General features: G+C 36.3%; 1 protein-coding gene across 5 annotated transcripts in view; it reads right to left on the reverse strand.

Moving 5' to 3' along the window:
• The window catches only part of SORBS2 (sorbin and SH3 domain containing 2), a 176,299-nt gene that overhangs the window by 78,847 nt on the left and 78,961 nt on the right, over positions 1 to 18,491 (reverse strand). For 4 of the 5 annotated variants that reach the window (XM_048226386.2, XM_048226385.2, XM_048226384.2 and 1 more), the window contains exons 2-5: positions 16,146 to 16,195; positions 11,311 to 11,403; positions 5,672 to 5,698; positions 5,307 to 5,431 (exon numbers count right to left, since the gene is read on the reverse strand). In XM_048226386.2, the coding sequence (XP_048082343.1) occupies positions 5,307 to 5,431; positions 5,672 to 5,698; positions 11,311 to 11,403; positions 16,146 to 16,155 (255 nt within the window). In that variant the 5' untranslated portion in view covers positions 16,156 to 16,195. Of the gene's footprint in view, positions 1 to 3,876; positions 4,519 to 5,306; positions 5,432 to 5,671; positions 5,699 to 11,310; positions 11,404 to 16,145; positions 16,196 to 18,491 lie in introns of all 5 variants that reach the window. The other variant, XM_057303562.1, reaches the window with a different exon arrangement.

Here is an 18,491-nt window from a genome sequence, read left to right on the forward strand (position 1 = left end):
ATTTAAAATGAAAAGGTCACCATTGTGAAAGGCCCTTACATGGAAAATGAGACTTAAAAGTGACATATATCAGAATAGGCAAGATGTGGAAACACCTTGGATCGGTAGATGGATGGATAAAGAAAATGTGGTATACACATACAGTGGAATGCTCTTCTGTCTTAAGAAAGAAAGAAATCTTGTCATGTGGATTAACCTTGAGGACATTATGCTCAGTGCAATAAGCCAGTCACGGAAGGACAAATATTGCATGGTCCCACTCAACATGAGGTATCTACAATAGTCAAACTCAGAGAAGCAGACAGTAGAATGCTGGTTGCCAGGGACAGGGGTGGGTGTGGGAGGATGGGTTGGTGTTCGGCAGGTATAAAGGTTCAGTTATGCCAGATGAATACGTTCTGGAGATCTGCCCTACAACATTGTGGCTGTAGTTAATGATACAGTGTTGTACACTTTAAAATTTTTTAAAAGTGTAGACAGATCTCATGTTAAATATTCTTACTACCCAAAAAAAAAAAAAAAGTCAAAACTGCAATAATGTTAGGCCCCCTTTTGAAAAAGTGCTATAAAGGACAGCACATTGTCATCTTGGAACAAACTGCAGGTCAGGTGAAATAAACTTCAATCCACTTATAAAAAAATGTATCATTGAAAACAATATATTTCCTTTTCCCAAACAGATGCAGAGTTTGGAAAAGGGATATTAATTTTTAAAAACATTTTATTTATTTGAGAGAGAACGAGCAGGGGCAGGAGGTAGAGGGAGAGAGAGAACCCTAAGGAGACTCTGAGCTGAGCTCATCTGGGGCTCAATCTCAGGAATCTAAGATTGTGACCTGAGCTGAAATTGAGAGTAGGATACTTAACCAACTGAGCCACTCAGGCACCCCCAAAAGGATATTATTTAAAAAAACAAAACAAAACAAAACAACTACTACATATTGAGGGATTACTGTGTAGCAGGCTCCACACCAAACTGCTTATATACAGTATCTTATTCAAGCCTCACTGCAGTGCTATGAGATGAATGCCATTATTATCCCCATTTTACAGATGAAGGACTGAGACTCAGGGATGGGGAATAACTGGATGAAAGGGTCTACAATAATCACCCCTTGAAAGGATGTCTTTCCAATTATTCTTCTCCTGGTCTCTCTTAAGCCCATTCTGAGAAAGTCTCTGGCCCCACTACAAAGTCAAGGGTAAGTCAGACGGTCATGGCACACCTGCCCTATCAACAGTATTGTGCAGTTAACCATCCCTTCTCCATACACTTTCCTAGTGGGGCTTTTAGGACACCATATGGTCCTGGATTACTCCTCCCTTAGCGGACACTCCTTTTAGTCTCCTTTGCTGGTTCCTCCTCTCATTACGGCGATGCTCTTGGGCTCAGTCCTCCGGCTTTCTGTTCTCTCTGTACTCATGCCCTGCTGATCTCATTCAGTCTCTTGGCTACAAAACCATCTATAGGCTGATGGCTTATATCTCCAACTTAGACCCTTCACCTGAATGCCAGACTTCTATATCAGACTTCATACTCGACCTCTCCATGTGGATATCTAATAGACACCTCAAACTTATCATGTCCCAAATGGAACCTCTGATCTTTCTTCAAACCTGCTCTACCCACAGTCGTCCTGTCTCTATGGACAAAGGATGGCAAATTCCATCCTTCTTAGTTGTAAAGGCTTAACACCTTGGAGTCAATCTTCTCTTTCTCTCATGTCCCACATGCAGTCAGTCTGTCAGGAAGTCCTTTTCTCTCCATTTTCAAAATACATCCAGAATCCAATTTCTCATCACCTTCATTGCTTCCACCCTGCTTCGAGCCACCATCATCTGTCACTTAAATGGTTGCAAGAGCCACGTAACTGCCTTGCCTACTCTCCTTCTTACCGTCCTATATAGGTTGTTCTCAACTGAGTGGCCAGAATGATTCAATTAGATGATGAGTCAAAGAACATGTGGGAGCTCAAAATCTCCCAAGGACTCCCATTTTTATTGAGAATAGAAGTTGAAATCCTGCAATAGCTTGCAGGGATTGCTGTCATCTGGCCTCTGTGACCTCTGTCTTCACATCTGCTTACCCTACGCCTCATTTTCTTCCTCTTCTTTCCACTGGCTTCCTTGCTATTCCTTGAGCAGCCCCAGCACACTTCAGCTTTAAAGCCTTTAATACTAGATGCTGTCTCTCTAGCAGGAACAGGCTTCACCCTCCAAAGCTATTCTGTCTTCTCAGTGAGGAGTCTTTTGCTATCTAAGTAACATGGACTCTGCTCCCCAGATCCCTGCTTAGCATTGCTTAGTTATTTATATAAACTCCTTCCGAGGTAGGTAATCTACTTATGTGAGTTTTTATTAATATTTGCCCCTCCCTGGCAAGATTTTAATTATCAATGATTTCAAATACAGCTCTGTGACTAGATCAGACTTGACACATAGTAGATGCCCAATAAATAATTGTTGAATGAAATAAAGTGAGAGGATCTCAAATCTTAATTTGTGGATCACGCTGATTCTCTGGGGATTATGTAATGAAATCAACTATCTCTGGGCAGCATGGATAGTGACAAAACACACGGAAAAAGAAACTTATCAAACTTAGGTTTTCAAGCATAATAAAACCATCGAGAAGAACCAAACTATGCTGGATGAGTAACCTGAGTTGTTAATGTGGTGGTGTTTGCTCTGACTTGTCCTACTCCTGCTTCCTGGAGGCAGGCGTCCTGGGACAAACTAAGTTTGCTCTCTGACACTGGCAGAGCACTGTCTGTAGTGTTTTGATTTTGCTCCCTACCTCATGGGATTGTGGAAGTTATTAATAAATACGAATAAGTTGTAACAGTGCCAGCATATGATAAATTCTTAGTGTTTGTTAGTTGTTATTATAATTATTGTTGTCATATTTCATAGGGGCTTCAAAAGATATTACCTTAATTCAAAGAAATTTCTCTAATGAATTAATTTTGCATATCACAATTAGCTGATGAAGGAGATATTTTAGTAGAAGTGTGAAAACATCCACTTGTCTTTTTAATCATCTAAGCTTAAGGTTTCTGCTTTACAGGTGGGGAAAGGGATGGAGTTGAACTGAAATCGATTTATCCCTAAAGCTTATGCTCTTAACACTATGCCATTTTGCAGAAACCACGAAGGGGAACATATTTCTCTTCTAAATGATGAATAAATGTCAGCAGAACAATTCCATGAAAGAATTTTACATATAGGGAAATAAAAAGTTACTTCCTGTCTGGGTATTAAAGATTGATGAATATACTTTCTGAAATAAATTTTTAAAGGTGGAAATAGATGAAGGTTCAGTGAAAATGAATATTGAGCTACAAAGAAATAAATGCTGATTGAATTAAAATACATGTTTCCTGCCAAAGTGAATTATAACTGCTAATTATTTTAAGAGAATTTATATATGTAAATAAAGTAAATCTAGGCACTCAGAGGTCTGGCATAAAAAATATTTCTGTAAAACTTAAAAGTACTTTGAACACTGAAGTGGTTTGCAGAGTCTTAAGTGATAACCAATCCATCAATGACTTCTAATAAATACTTAGAAGGAAAAAATTTTGGAACATGATTCCTGGATAAAAGATCTGTGTGTTTGCATATATACAAACATACATATATATGTATACATATATACACATTGGTATATATTACTATTTTTTTAATTAAAAGATATCTAGAAGTTTATTGATGAATTTAGTGGGGTTTTAAGTAGGAAGATGAGGAAGACGGTTTCTTTCTCCTTTCCCTTCCTGCTTGAAGCTACAAAGCATTAGGTTATATAAGAAGCCCAAACCAAAAGGGTTAGGGTCTCTACTGAACACCTGTAAGAAGAGATTGGAAAGTGTAATGTACCACCCGGCAGTCTGAGGACTGAGAGGCCGCAGCAACTGCAGATTTTTGTCTCTCTTGCAGAGGAGGTATCTTTGTAGTCTCTGGAGAAAGCTCAGGTAGCTGTTTGTGGCTTTCAGGATCATGTCCTGAAACAGGATTTATCTGAATGGAAAGAGATGCTGTGTGTATCTCAGGCACTGGGTTAGGGGGTGGTGAGCAAGGCCTTTTGAGAAATGACGGGACTTCTGCAGGTTGGGAAAACCGTGGAGTATTAAAGTGGACACTACTTCCTAGGTCCTGGTTATGGATTAGTTTCAATGTAGAAACTCTTCGAGTCTGAGAATCTTGCATGTAGTCCTCTTGTAGAAAAGGGGTGCTGATATCAGCATTTGGTAGGGGACCTGTGCTGGCTGCTGCTGGTAGTGGGTTAGTGATTTTTTGTGTATACGACACAGTTGTGTTAGATTCTTCTGAATATACAATTGTCTGGTTGGAGTCATCATTAGAATACATAGTTCCCTCAAGAGGTTTTTTGTTAGTAAAGTACTTTGTACAGGAGGGAGTTTGTGTGTTAGTTACTAACTGGTCTAAAATGTCACCCTTTGTGTGATTGGTTATCAAAGAGCTACAAAAGCTCTCTTTTCTGGGTGGTGGAAAGGGTGCCTGGATTGCCAAAAACATCCGGAGAGAGAAATAACGTTGAAGGAAAAACAGAGAGAAAGTCAGAGTTAGTCATTATAGAAACCAGTGTCAACCTTACCCTTAAAGAAAGTAAAGCAATGTCATACATTCTTATTATTCTACACATTTTGTTGGCTAGATTAAATGATCATTTAGAATGCATTTGAATTTATTATCAATAGCTGCTCTCTGGGAGAAAATAGTTTTTATAGAGAATACATTATGAAGTTTGTCTCCATCTATATTCTTGAAAATTATATTAAAAATGAATATGGGTTTTCTTGGCATATTTTTAGACTTCGAGATATAAGTCCTGTATATTTAGTCACATTGTTTCGATAACACGTTTCATGTTTGGGGCACAATTTTACTAGTATCTCCAACACAGAGTTCTTTTAGTTAATATAATAAACAGTTGCATAGCTCATGTTTATGGAATAAATAACATATTGCAGACCTCATAACTTTGAAATCCAAAGCATCAGCTGACAGCATTTTAAGAATTAGAAAATACTATAAACCTTATGTTGGAAACGATCTACCTTTATGACCTGAATTAAAAATAAAAACCCACAAAGCCTGTTTTGAACTTAAAACTTGTCTTCTATGTTTTAAATATATGGTTGCCAAGGAATACAAATACAAAAGCAAAACATATTGAAGATAAAACATTACCTAAATATGCACATGTTATTAGAGAAGAGGCTCTAAAGTGGTAGTCTGATAACATGCTTTAGAATAACACAGTAGACAAGAGCGTGCTGGATTACCTGAGTTGGTGATCTTTTTTCTTGTAAGTTTGGTCGAACGCTTCTAAAACCTTTTGCTGCAAGAGAGGAATATGTAGCATCTCCATTCAGTGTCTCTTGATTTCGATCATTGTAAGATCTCCAAGCTTTTATTAAGGGAAAACAAATTGGATACAAAAATATCTACATTCACTTTTAACATTTTTGGGGGGGTAAAATTTATTTTTATTTCCAAAATTGAAGATTTCTTTTTATATTAAATTTAGTTTAATAGACATAACTGGATATGCAATTGAAGTTTACTACGAGGTCAACAGTGTGACTACGGATATGTTAAGAAAAACTCAGAACAAATGTAATGATTATTCAGAGTAGCTTTTCTGTACCTGAGTCTGGTGACTGAGAATCACGCCCTAAAAGAAAAAGAAATGTTGAAATTAATACTAGGGAAAAAGAAATGAACGACCCAGTAAAGATCACTTGGCAAAAAACCACATCCACTTTTTTTTTTTTTTTTTGCAAACATTATTTCATTTCTAAAACGCTAAGTAAATCAAATCTACTAACCGGGAGGTTTGTGCATTTATTTTGATTTCAATGAGAGTATCATTCATTAAACATAATATGTAATTAACACATATAACAAACACTGATTTTTTTCCTTCGATGATATTGCAGCCATGTAATTCTATCTTATTATTGCCTAAGCTGGATATATGAGTTTTAAAATACCAAATTAAAGGATCTGGTTTGTAAGCAGTGACTGTTTCTCCAAGCATTAAACCAACACCAGATACTTAGCTTTTAGTGCTCCGGTGTTACTAACCATACTCAACTCCTGTGTTAGACAGCGATCGATTTCTTATAGTTTGCATTTCTTTTTTATGCTTTAAGAAAGTGTACTTGTTTCTACCATACTATGTGATATTTTCAATTCATTCTCTACTCTAGACTTTGAATTTTCTCCTTATTGCTAAAATGGTCATTTTGTATTCAAATGCGAAAGAGCTGTTACAATATATTCCATTGTCTTGCAGTAAGCTGTGGAAAATGAGTTTCAGTATTAATAAATTGCTTTTGACAATGCAGCTGGAAAGTGGCTCGATGACATATTGACTGTCGGTTTTATTCAAATTATACATTCAAGAATCTTCTGTAACTTACGAACACTTGAAGTAATCGATTTGTATTGCTTGGTTCTTTTATACCACATGGTCAACTTCATGTAGAATCATAAAGCCTGAACTTTAGAAAGGACCTTGGGGGTCATCCAGCCTGATCTTTTATCCAATTCTGGACTCTTCCCCCAGGGTCCCCGAAACCATTATTAAACTGCTGTATTTCAATGCCTAATAGAACATGGATGTTACATGTAAAAAGAACTCTTCATTTTCTTTCTAATGTTTATGGGATATTTTGAAATCTAAGCACCTGAATTTGGAGTGATAAAAATGAGTTGAGAAATGAGAGTTCGACTTTTAGATAAAATATTTGATATTCTTTCCAAATCAAAGGAAGAAGAAGAAATATGAATTAACACAGAGTACATTGCCATGTGTCCAGCTCAGGTGAGTTAGGGAAGACTAACAAATCTGCATCCTTTATGATAATGGCTAATTTAGTACGGAATTTATCTCCAGTGAACCTAAAATCGGGGTAATAAAATGGGTACCACAAAGTAAAAAATAACTTTCAAGATTATATGTGGAATGCTTACTAGACTCTAATTTTAGGACTTACTGGAAGCAGAAGTGATTGAAATTCTCAATCACTTAAATAATGATGAGGACTCTATAAAGAAAACAAACAGGGTAGCAATACGGAGTAATCGTTAGAATTCTGCTGTGGGGCACTTGGGAAGAGAGATGTCGTGACCACCTGCGTGTCACATTCTGTTTGTGGACAAAAAACATGTTTTGGAACCCGAGGGAATGGCGGTGAAAAGGGAAGCAGCATGAATAATTACTATTTATATTATAATTATTTGCTTAGGAATAGGGAGTTTATTTCACTCTTAGTTTGATAAAAGTGAGCTCGTAAAGAATGGTGTGTGGGTAAATGCTGGGGATGGAGGTGGTGTAGACTCGGTGTAGAAGAGGAAGGTATATTGATTGAGCAGATTTGAAGGACAATTGAAATAAACTCCCTTTAATTGATAGTTTGTAGAGGGGCAGTTCTGTTTCTTCCCACTGGTGACCACATTGGAGACGATGAAACCTACAGTGGGATAAACATTAAGTTCAAGACTCAGAGGACAGTCACTCTGGGCTCTACCAGAGACTTCTCTCTCCCCCTGTACTGGGCCCAGGGATTTCCAAATGAAACTGTTCCTCTGCTAAAGAAATATGAGCTATTAATAATGGTTACCTTTTAAAATTACATTCGAATTAAAAGAATAATAAGGATGAACTCTACTGAGCCCTGCTTAACATTGTAGACACAGTGTGTAGAATTATGAGCAAGGAGAAGGGAGAAAAATGGTCATGGATTAAAACTTCAGGATGAACCCGTATTTAATGAGTCTTATGCTAATGATTAAAATCTACGTTTAAGTAGGTGGTCTCTTCAGGATACTCAAATGTACAACATTTGTTTTTTTTAACATAAACCAGTTATAGATATTTTATACACCCAGTCCTGATTTGCTATTTTATTACAATTCTTCAGGGGCATTGAAAGATAAATACCATCCCACATGATTACTATTCACGATAGACTTGCTTTTATTTAATTTCTGCCAAGAAAGCTTAGGAAGTGGGGACAAGTGTGGTTTGGAGCAGGTAACAGAAAGCATCCTGGAACCATGTCAAGTAAAGAGAATATTGTTTTAAAAAAAAAGGTCTAGCATGTAAATGATGAGAGAGTCATGGCAAAACTGGTTTGCCCAGTATCTTGTTCACTTGTGAAAATTCTAGGGATCAGAGCCTTTAATTTCTGGCAGTCTTTAATTGATGGTCATTGCTTCTCTGAATATTTAAGAATGAATAAGTGGGACAGATTTATCATTCCCTGGCTATTTTGCATGTGAATATAAATAGGGTCTGTGAGAATTAGGAACTATAAGCTTCTTCACAGATACAATGAACGTTCCCTATGTCCAGGCAAGGTGGGAGACACGTGTCACAGAAGTTGGCAAGGCATTCCTGGCTCAGTCTGGGGATTGGGCTGGATGCCCTCAAAGGTCCTTTCCGATTTTATGATTCCAAAATCACGATTTTTATGTAGCTGTGTTTGTGGTACCTGTTACATTATAATCTTTACTCTGAGTTTTTCTTTAAATTCCTTTTAACTGATATGGTATATTAGACATTATAAACTATGCTTCTCTTGAAAATTATGTTGACTTTAATTCTTTTAGCTCCTTTCTTTAAAGAGCTCAAATGCTTTCCAAGAATTAATTTAACATATTAATTCAAGTCAAGTAATTGAATGCCTACTGTGTTTCTAAGTACTGTGATAAGCCTTTTTATTTTTTTTCTTCATTTACTCTTATTTAATTATGACTAATCCTTGTGAGTTTGGGAAATGATTAAGCTCTCAGAGAGGTAGGAAAATGACAAATCGATTCTTTTCTTTTCTTTTTTTTTTTTTTTAAAGGAAACTTGAGGTACAAGATGACATTTCCCAAGGACACGTGTAAAACACATGGGTGGTGTTGGCCGGACCCGGTCACCATAGCATACTACCATATCAGTGTTATCTTAGACTGCCAAGTGTTTTGGTAAAATAAAATGGTCAACATAGTCGTTGCTGTGGTTCTAGCTTAGGTTGAAAACATCAGGGTGTGCTATGAATTGTCAATTGGGACTTTACTTCTAAAGGGTTGACAAAGACACACTGATTTAAGGGACAAATAATTGATGAGAAGCAGCTCTTACTGACTTTGTGACCTGAGAGGGGACGGAGGGAAGCTTAGAATCCTTTGTGGAGGTGGTCTTTTACTGAAAGGCTGTTTTATTTTTATAATATCTAATGTAGCAAATATTTACTAATCTCCCTTTGATTCACAAAGAGACACTGCGTCAAATAGGTTCTTGTAAAGACTACCATATAACATAAGAGTCATAAAGAGGCTGATTTCTTTTTTCAAAATGTAATTAAATCTTCCTCGAAAAGGGGATCATATCTTATGTGTCTAATTAATACAAAAGAGATCCACTTTTCATATAACAAAAAACAAAGTTCAAGGGACTTCATTCTCTAGAAATCTTATTCTGAGTGATATAAAAGTTTAAATGGTCCAGAGCCATTACATTCTTTTACTACTAAACATTATTTCATATTCCTAAAGTATTAAATCTTTTCTGTTATTTTGATTCTGAAGCATTAAAATTTTTCCACTAAGTTGAGTGATATGAAATTGATATTCTAGTTTTGACTCTTTGGAATGGCAATCTCTATTTCAATCTACTGTTATTTCTTTCATGGTTACTTTGGTAAAATCATAACAATTTGGCATTGTTGAAATAGTGCCACGTTCCTTAGACGGTCCACTCAGATGGTCCACATCTGAGTAGCCTGGGGACAGAATTTTACTTGGTTGATATATTAATGATATTTGTGGTTCGACATTCCAATTACCTGGCCCTGGAATTCTATTTATTTATTTAATCAATTTATTTGTTTGTTTTCTTTTTCCCTTCATTCCCATTTCCCTCAGGTATCCAATATAAACACATTTGAGTTTTTCTAACATTTTTCTGTGCTCATACACACACGAACAAACGTACAAATACATATATAGAGATTTTTCTTAACCAAAATGATATCATACTATATACATTGCAATGCAATGTGTGTTTTTAAAAAGGCACCATATTATGGAACCACCTGGACTGGAATTTAAACCTGAACATTGAAATCCATTTGTGAACTGGAGGTGTGGTGGGTAAGGGTGGGAATTCTACACAGGAAAGCGTGTTTTTTTCCTCAAATGGTTGCCTAGTTTAGGATCAAAGTGGCTTTAACCAAGGACATCTTCAGTATTAATTAACTACTAAATTTATGTGTGTAAAAGACACTGCTAGGCACAGTGTGAATTAAAATTATATAAACACTCTCCATCTCTCTCCAACTTCTCCCAAACCCACAAATATTGTAAATAAAAAACAAGGAAACCCCAACTAACCAACCCACAATCAAACCAACTAACCAACCAGTCAACCAACCAACTAGTCATGAGAAGGCATGGACCTATTTCAGGGCCTCCAGCCGCAGGGGTTGCTGGGTTCACTTTGATCCTTCACAGCAGGAACCCCTCTGGGTGCAGATTGTACCCACAGGTGTAGGTCATAAAGAGACGCACCTCCGTGGATGCCGAAATATCACACTCCGATTACTTTCCACAGGTGTGTGTGTGTGTGTGTGTGTGTGTGTGTGTGTATATATATATATATATATATATATATATGGTTATATGCTAATCTATCTATATATATACATATGGTTATGTGCTAATCTTAACTGGACCAAGACGTTTAGAAATTTTTATTAGAAGGGTCTGCTGATTGGATTAAAGGAGTTTTAAGGTCTTTTTCAAAACTAGTATTTTATCACATTGTTTGTGACCTTTGGCAAAGAAGTGAATTAATATCAATTCACTCTCCTGCAAAACCCTTTTCCTGCCCCGCTGTGTCCCCACCCCAGCAATTTTTAGATTAAAAAAAAAAAAACACAACTAAAGCACCTGTGAGTTATCTTAACTATTATAGTAATTTAGTTCATGAGAACAAAAACTTCCACTCACAGTTGTTCCTCAACATATTTTTGGCAGGTGACTGTTGTTTTTAATTAGTTCTTTAATTTTTTTTAATAGGATATCAGTTTCCTTTGGTTTTTTATTTTTAGAACAAAAACAGTCCGAAGGGATAGGAGCTATTCTTGAGACAAGAAAAATAAGAACTCGTAGGGCATTAGGAAGATATTTACAGCTACTTTCATCATCCAGACAAGATAACTCTGGAAAGAGAGAAAGGTCAGATAAAGCCATTGGATTGTGACATTCTGTGAGTTAGCGATATTATACCTGCAGCCAATAGGTTTGGAGAACTTTGCACTCTCTTCACAGATGTTAATGTAACAGACATGGCGGCACGTTTGCGAGCACACCCACCGCTATCTGAAAGCAAAAAAATGACATAGCAGAGGCCAGAGCAAAGGAGAAAGCACATGCAGTATCATGCATTTTAAGTGGAATGTGCCGGACATCCATGAAGAAGATGAACGGTCAGGATTAGTAACCATGGGATACATCTGAAAATTTTACACCCACCCCAAACTAAAACAAACAGAACAGAACAAAAAAACAGGGGTCTGTCCTAGAAATAGATGCCAGTGCTTTAGTTAAAAATCTTATACTTTAGATTTTATGGGTTTTCTTTAATGAAAACACAACTATAGAACTCAATGTTGTTCATACCATTTAAATTCAATTAATATTAAATATATAAGCAGTGTGAGTAGCTTTTAGGGTTAGGGACAACCTGTCTTGACTCAGTATTGAGAGCTATGGTATAACATATTTTGTATCCATCATCTAGATTTTACTGTATTTTAACTATTTATGATTCCTAAAGGTAGCTGGAATCACTTCTTGAAGTAAAAGTTACTAACTGATACAGGCATGGTATATTTGATACATAGGATTCATAAAGAAACATATATATATTATAGAAATTCTGTCTTCTCATAGTTATTATTGTTGTGGAAGTAATTAGCTTATTTGGAATCAAAGGCAATATCGATATATACAGTATTGAAATGACCAATGTTTAAAAAATTATATTGTTTTTGTACTTTTGAACATGTATATGAGGATTTATATACTTAACACTTTATGCAAATCGCAATGTGAAATAAAAGAAGTGAATGTGCATCAGCTATTTTAATGTGATATGAGAAGCTTAGACTTCTAAAATTAGAAGGTTCGTGTTCTATTTATGAACAGATTCCAATTTCATTCCCACATTCCTTTGTATATGGAATGTGCAATAAATAGTTTTGCTCATTCCCCTGGAATGAAAACAAGTGAAATTGAATTCTTTTTCAAAGTTAGAACAAGAAAAACAAATAATATAACCACCAATATGATAACATAATCATTACATATTGCCACGTGTTTTCTCATTTCCCCCCTTCTTCTTTATTTCTTAAAAGTATCCACTTTGTTTATTGGAAGTGAGGGAATTTAAGAGTGCTTGGAGCTACGATTTGAATGAATTATTGGTCAGATCACAAGCAGGAAGGTCAGTAGAACTTAAAATTGGTAGAATGATTCTCATGTCAAAATGTAATTTCTTAAATACATGTTTAAAATAACAATTTCCTAATGCAGACAATAACTAATACAGAAAAACGATTTGAAGCAACAGACGTGAAATCAAATCAAAGATCATACATAGAAAGACATAAATGGTAGAAACATACAATACTAAAGATAACTTTAAGAGAGGCACCAATAGGATTTGAACAAACTGCAAAAAAAAATACCCCCAAAAAACATAGCTACAAGGGAGGAGCGTTTGAGATAAAGTGAAGGTGATGTCAGTGGTAGCAGCTATCAACGGTCTGAAAGGACTGTGTAGTCAAGGCTGTTGAAAGTGGAAACTGACCTTAAGAAATTTTATTTTCTGGTTCTTTTAACTCTGAACATCTGAAAACCAGCAGGAATGAGAAAGAAAAAATTCACAATGAGGAGATTTCAGAGTCACAGGTTAAACTCATGATTCCAAAATTGCACTGAGGTACCCTGGGCCATCAGGAGATTGACAAGAGTTTGGGAGGATCCTTTATGTCCTTGAGGAGAACACGGTGCTACCTCTCAGACATTGCATGAACCACTAGCCTGAGCTAGTTCCCATTTTCGACGCGATAAATTGTGCTGTCTTCCTTTACATGATACTACATCTTTGAAAACCTGGGTTTTGGTGATCACTGTGGCAAAGAGCAAAGTACCCTCTGAAAATAATTTTGCACCAGAAGAGAGTGGTGATGTATGCTCGAATTCCACAGTCCGAGAAGTTTGGGTGTGTCCAACAGGCACATACAACCCGTTAGTAAGTAACTGTGGTTATAAAGAATAAAATAAAATGATTGTCTTTTTATTGAAGTGTATTATTTTTTTCGAATTGCTTCTCAGTTGGTAGAACATGAGTACTTATTAAGTTGTCTGCACTTAACTACTTAATAAATAGAACAGTTAGGTATTTCTTTTGGCTTGAGAGTATGGCTAAAAATTACTAAGATATCTTGGCACTGGAAAACAAAGGATAGGAACCTCTGTGTTAAACAATTTCTGTGTTCTAAGCAGTTCTAAGACCTACATAAAATGAATGGGGATCAGTTTTTATTAACGTTTAATACAGAGCTCCCCTTGAAAAGTTGAGACGTTTGTGAAATTGCTAGAAGAGAAAAATCTATTCTATTCTGTTTCTCCTTACTTAGGTGTTGGTACTCTCTGCTATTCTTTGAAGATATTTTTTTAAGATCTCAAAATGAGGATGCTGTCTTGCACACTTGAGGTCATCCTAAAGAATCCTGATGCTATTCTCAGCTTCACACTCATTCACGGCCTGCAAAGTGGACACTTTTGCATCCAGCTGTAGGCCTCCAGGAGCTGTTTCCAGCTGCTGGGAAGCACTCCTGGGTAAATCACACACTATGCGTTATTTGATGACTTCTCTCCTTCCTTTCTTTAATAGCTAAGGTTTTCCTTAGAAAATAAAAGTTCACAAGTCCTAAGAAAGGAAATACAGCATGTTTTGTATATTTCTATACATTGTTTAGATACATTTGTATGAAAAATGAATCCCATTTCTTTGGCTCTTTTATACTGTATTGGACTAAAAATGAAAAAGCTAACTTAGAAGACTATTTTTTCAAAAACTTTAGTGACTGACGCATGGACATTGAAATAGTAACATACTTCTTTAATGATTGATAGGTAGACAATGAAGACCAGTTTTATGTACAGATATTTAGGAGCTAATCTCCACTTCATTTTGTAGATATAGCAACAATGCTTTCTTCAACTTCCTACAGCAATATATATATGTATTTTTTTAAAATTTTTTTAAAGTGGTATGTTTTTATAGCAACATTAGCGTATTACTTTGGAATTTTAAACGAAAGTTTCCAGTCACTTTAAATCAACTTTGTATGCATATGTTTGAATATCTTATTTTATATGCATATACTTGTGTAAATTCACTCAGACAAGCAAAATAACTATGGAAATTAGCATTCCATAGAGAGCTGAGCTCACTCCTTTTAAATGAGAGCATGCTTTTGAGAATTACATTCATGCTGTTGGAGCAGTAACTTGTCTCAAGTACCCCAGAGACCTAAGCAAATGTCCAAATTTCTCTTTGCCTACTCTGCTACTGGGGCTTACATTCTATGACAACGAAGATTAATTATTGAATGCATTGTAATGAATATGGCATATTTAGTATAATCACATATTATACCCCTGTCGTTAACAGCGTTAATATAAAGGCAAGTCAGCACTCCACAAAATGAAGGATACTGGGAGGTTAGCTTCAACGCGAATCTGTGGGAAGATGCCCGAGAACACCCAGTGAGTATAACTTCCTCTTGTGCACATTCTACTGGAGTGACTTTGCACCATGACTTCTCCTGATCAGCTGTGTTCTCTCTATTCTTTTTGCCTTCTTCAATCCCTTTGCCTAATAGTATTTCTGCTTTCATTTCCCCTGTCTACCTGCCACATTTCCAATTGTCCAGATGCCATTACTTGGTCCATTTCTGGGGTTATCATTTTTCTTGATTTCTAAGCCTTCCTTACATATTTTATTATGTCCGATATCCTCATCTTGCCCATTGCTCTCCACATTTAAAACTGCATCTTCGGGGGCCAGCTGACCCATGGTTCTCTGAGGTCAACTACCACAGGTTTCTGCTGGGGGAAGCCACAGAATCATGGACAAAGACAAGTGTCCATGTCTCTACCGTTGATCTAGGGATTAGATACTGGTTCTCACCAATGATTGTGAATCTTCCCTTGGGGCATTTTGCTAACAAGAGACAGCAAAAGGCAAGCAGCTTGATGTGAGAAAGTATCTTGGACTACGCTTTCTCCTTTGCCATGGAGTAACTGGCTAAAATAATTTTCCAGTGATCACTTGTGGATAGGAAATAGTATTTTTAGAACTCAGGTTACAGAATTTCAGTGAGAAGGTTTTACAGAATTACTTGATAGAGACTATAACAATTACAGAGGGAAAGTTGAAAATATAAGTTAAAGTATTTCTACTATGGAAAAAAAATGTATATGTACCTAACATGTGTCACAAACACTGTTACAATTAACCTGTATATAATATAGAGTTCAGAGACCTCAATGTTGGGGGGGGGGGGAAAGCTAGTTGGAGATACCGTTCTCATTCTAAAAATATAAAGCTTATGCCTTTATGTGTATTATGTCTAGATTAATTAAGCTGATCTCATATGAAGCTTTGGCACTCTGTCTGCTAACACTGTTAACATAAAGTGTTTATAGAAAGAGGAATTTTAAATATTTTCTGCTAGAACACTTTGCCTATGCATTTAGCCTATTTTAAGTGAGAAATTTCAAATGTATGCATCAAATGACATGCTGCATTTTCTTAGGGCTTATAGGAGTTAATTTCAAGATATGGTTATAGAAAAAGGGAGTTAAGAGTAGATAGCAAAACAGAAAATTCTACTTTTGATAGCCACAGGATTGGAGCACAAAAACAAGGAAATCAGGTAATGAATTTAGACTAATCAGATCAGTAGAGTACTAACTTAATGATTTGGGGCCAAGATGATTTTTAAAGAGCAAGTCTAAAGAGTTTAAAACTAACAGAGACAGCATACCTGTATTCATTTTGACCTTGGAGGGTTTGCTATTAAAGTCTTCAGTTTTCCTGTAGAAAAAAAATGATGCATTAATTTGTTCACTGCATGTGGAACACAATACCATGAAAGAGTGTTTTTGTTTTGTTTTTGGTGTACCTGTGAGTTAACATCACATTATCACTAGTCTTATTTTAAATCAGGTTTTAATAATGTGGGCAGAATTTATAATTGTATTCTAGTTAAATTTCAGTCACTATTGGTTCTTGATCATAAACATAAACTTTGGTTTTTGTTTAATGGCGACCACTAACAGATGAAAATCTAGAGGAATCTTGTTAAAAATTAAATTTCTTTCACATTTATACTAACAGCCTTTGTTTTCTAAGCCTGAAGGGGTCAATTGGTTGTTAAGTGTCCTCTTTTGGAAGCTACTCTGGTACTTTGAAGTCATTACCTTATATTTTTCAATTTATTACATTATTTATTTTCTTTTATTTGAGATCATGACCTTACATTATTCAGTGTATTACTGGGTCAATGTATTGAACATATATTTTGAGCAGTCAAGGAAATTGAGATTCACCTATTTTTTTCTTAAGACACAGGAAATAAATAGTTACTACAAAACCTATTTCTGTTTCAGCATTAAATACTGTGTTTTTTCCCAATGAAGTGTTTGCTATATAACAATTGAGATTAATTCATTAGAAACGGTTGGTGGAATGTTGCTTGCTGTAGAAAAAAAGTTAAGATATTGTGTATTATTTTATGATACGTGGAATGACTTAGTTTTTTCCCTGGCAAATTGTCTTAGCCCATTTTTAGAGTTTCTTACTTATCCACACACTAAGACCAAAGGGGAAGGACATGCTGTCATAGGAAGAAGGAATTCTTTTAAAAGTGAGAGGTCTGAAAGTGATGTTTAACCCTAGCCGTTCTGCTCTTGCTCCTGAATAGGACCCGTGGTTAGGTGAACATGAACTTCTCTAGCCCTACACCTTCCGTTTCCGTGTACATTAACATTCTAACATCTGATCATTTAAAATATTTATACATTATGGTTAAGTGGGGATGAGGTTAAAATGAAAAAATCTGTCATGATCTGCCCAGAAGGATATTTATTGGATAAATATCTTTCTCCTCAGTCTCTAGAAAGGGCACCAAATGAGCTCCCTGACTTTCTCGTCTTTGCCAGGGTTCTTGCCCTCTCCTCCTTTCTGATCATTTCTCCTGTCTTCATGCGGTCGTTTCTATTCATTATCCATCATTTCCTTTCAATATGGCCATCAAAGTTCACCTCTTATAGAAAGCCTGGTTTTGTTCACCACCACTGTGACATTATAATGATAAAATGTGAACACCTGCTAAGTACGATACCTATCTTCTCTCCCAGGGTGGGCGAGAAATGACGAGATATAATAGCATGGGGGAAAAAACATACTTAAATGATAGGAGACATAGTTATGAACCAAGAGGCAAAGGATTTCTTTTTAATGACTAGATCAAATTCCTAATACCTTGGTATTCAATCAATACTAAAGCAGCAAAGATAGAGAATGGATAAAATCACAGTAATGATAGTCACTCCAATTTATTTTTTAGAGCTATAAGCTAAAAACAATACAGATAATCGCCTTGCTCTGTAGTGTTTTGGTGTCACCTGATTGTGTTGAGTGTCACATTCTTGCCTGGAGCTGCCTCTCTAGCACTGAGTTACTGAACGTTATGGTGAGTTTTACAGTAAAATTTCACAGGCCAATTGACTGCCTTTCTTTCTCTTCTTTTTTCTTTTTAAAGATTTTATTTATTAATTTGTCAGAGAGAGAGAGCACAAGCAGGGGGAGCGGCAGGCAGAGGGAGAAGCAGACTCCTCGCTGAGCAAGGAGCCCCGATGAGGGACTCGAGCTCAGGACCCTGGGATCATGACCTGAGCCAAAGGCAGATGATTAATCGACTGAGTCACCACGTATCCCAAAGGCCAACTGACTTTCAAAATTGAATGAAGGAATTTTATTAGGATGAATTTTATCTCTGATTTTTCAGTGCATACAAATAAGAGGCGCGTGTTCCCCCCCAACCCCCCAATACACAGAAAAATGTAGCAGCTTGTGGAGAAATACTACTTGGTAGCTTTAACATGGCCTGTATTGAAGAGATGCCAGCAAAGTCAGGGAAGAAGGCCGTGGTCAGTGCAGGAGCCTTGAGAAAGCTCCATCAAACATATTTATTTTAATCTCTCGGTAGCAAAACTCTTCATATGTTAACCTTAAATGGATATAATAAATGGGAAAGAAAAGCCTCAGGGGATGTCTGTGACCAAGTCTGAGGCAACTGCTAAAACAAGAAGGAATAAACAGTCTCCAG

Source organism: Ursus arctos, unplaced genomic scaffold (assembly GCF_023065955.2).
Source record: "Ursus arctos isolate Adak ecotype North America unplaced genomic scaffold, UrsArc2.0 scaffold_27, whole genome shotgun sequence".
NCBI classification, from domain to species: Eukaryota; Metazoa; Chordata; class Mammalia; order Carnivora; family Ursidae; genus Ursus; species Ursus arctos.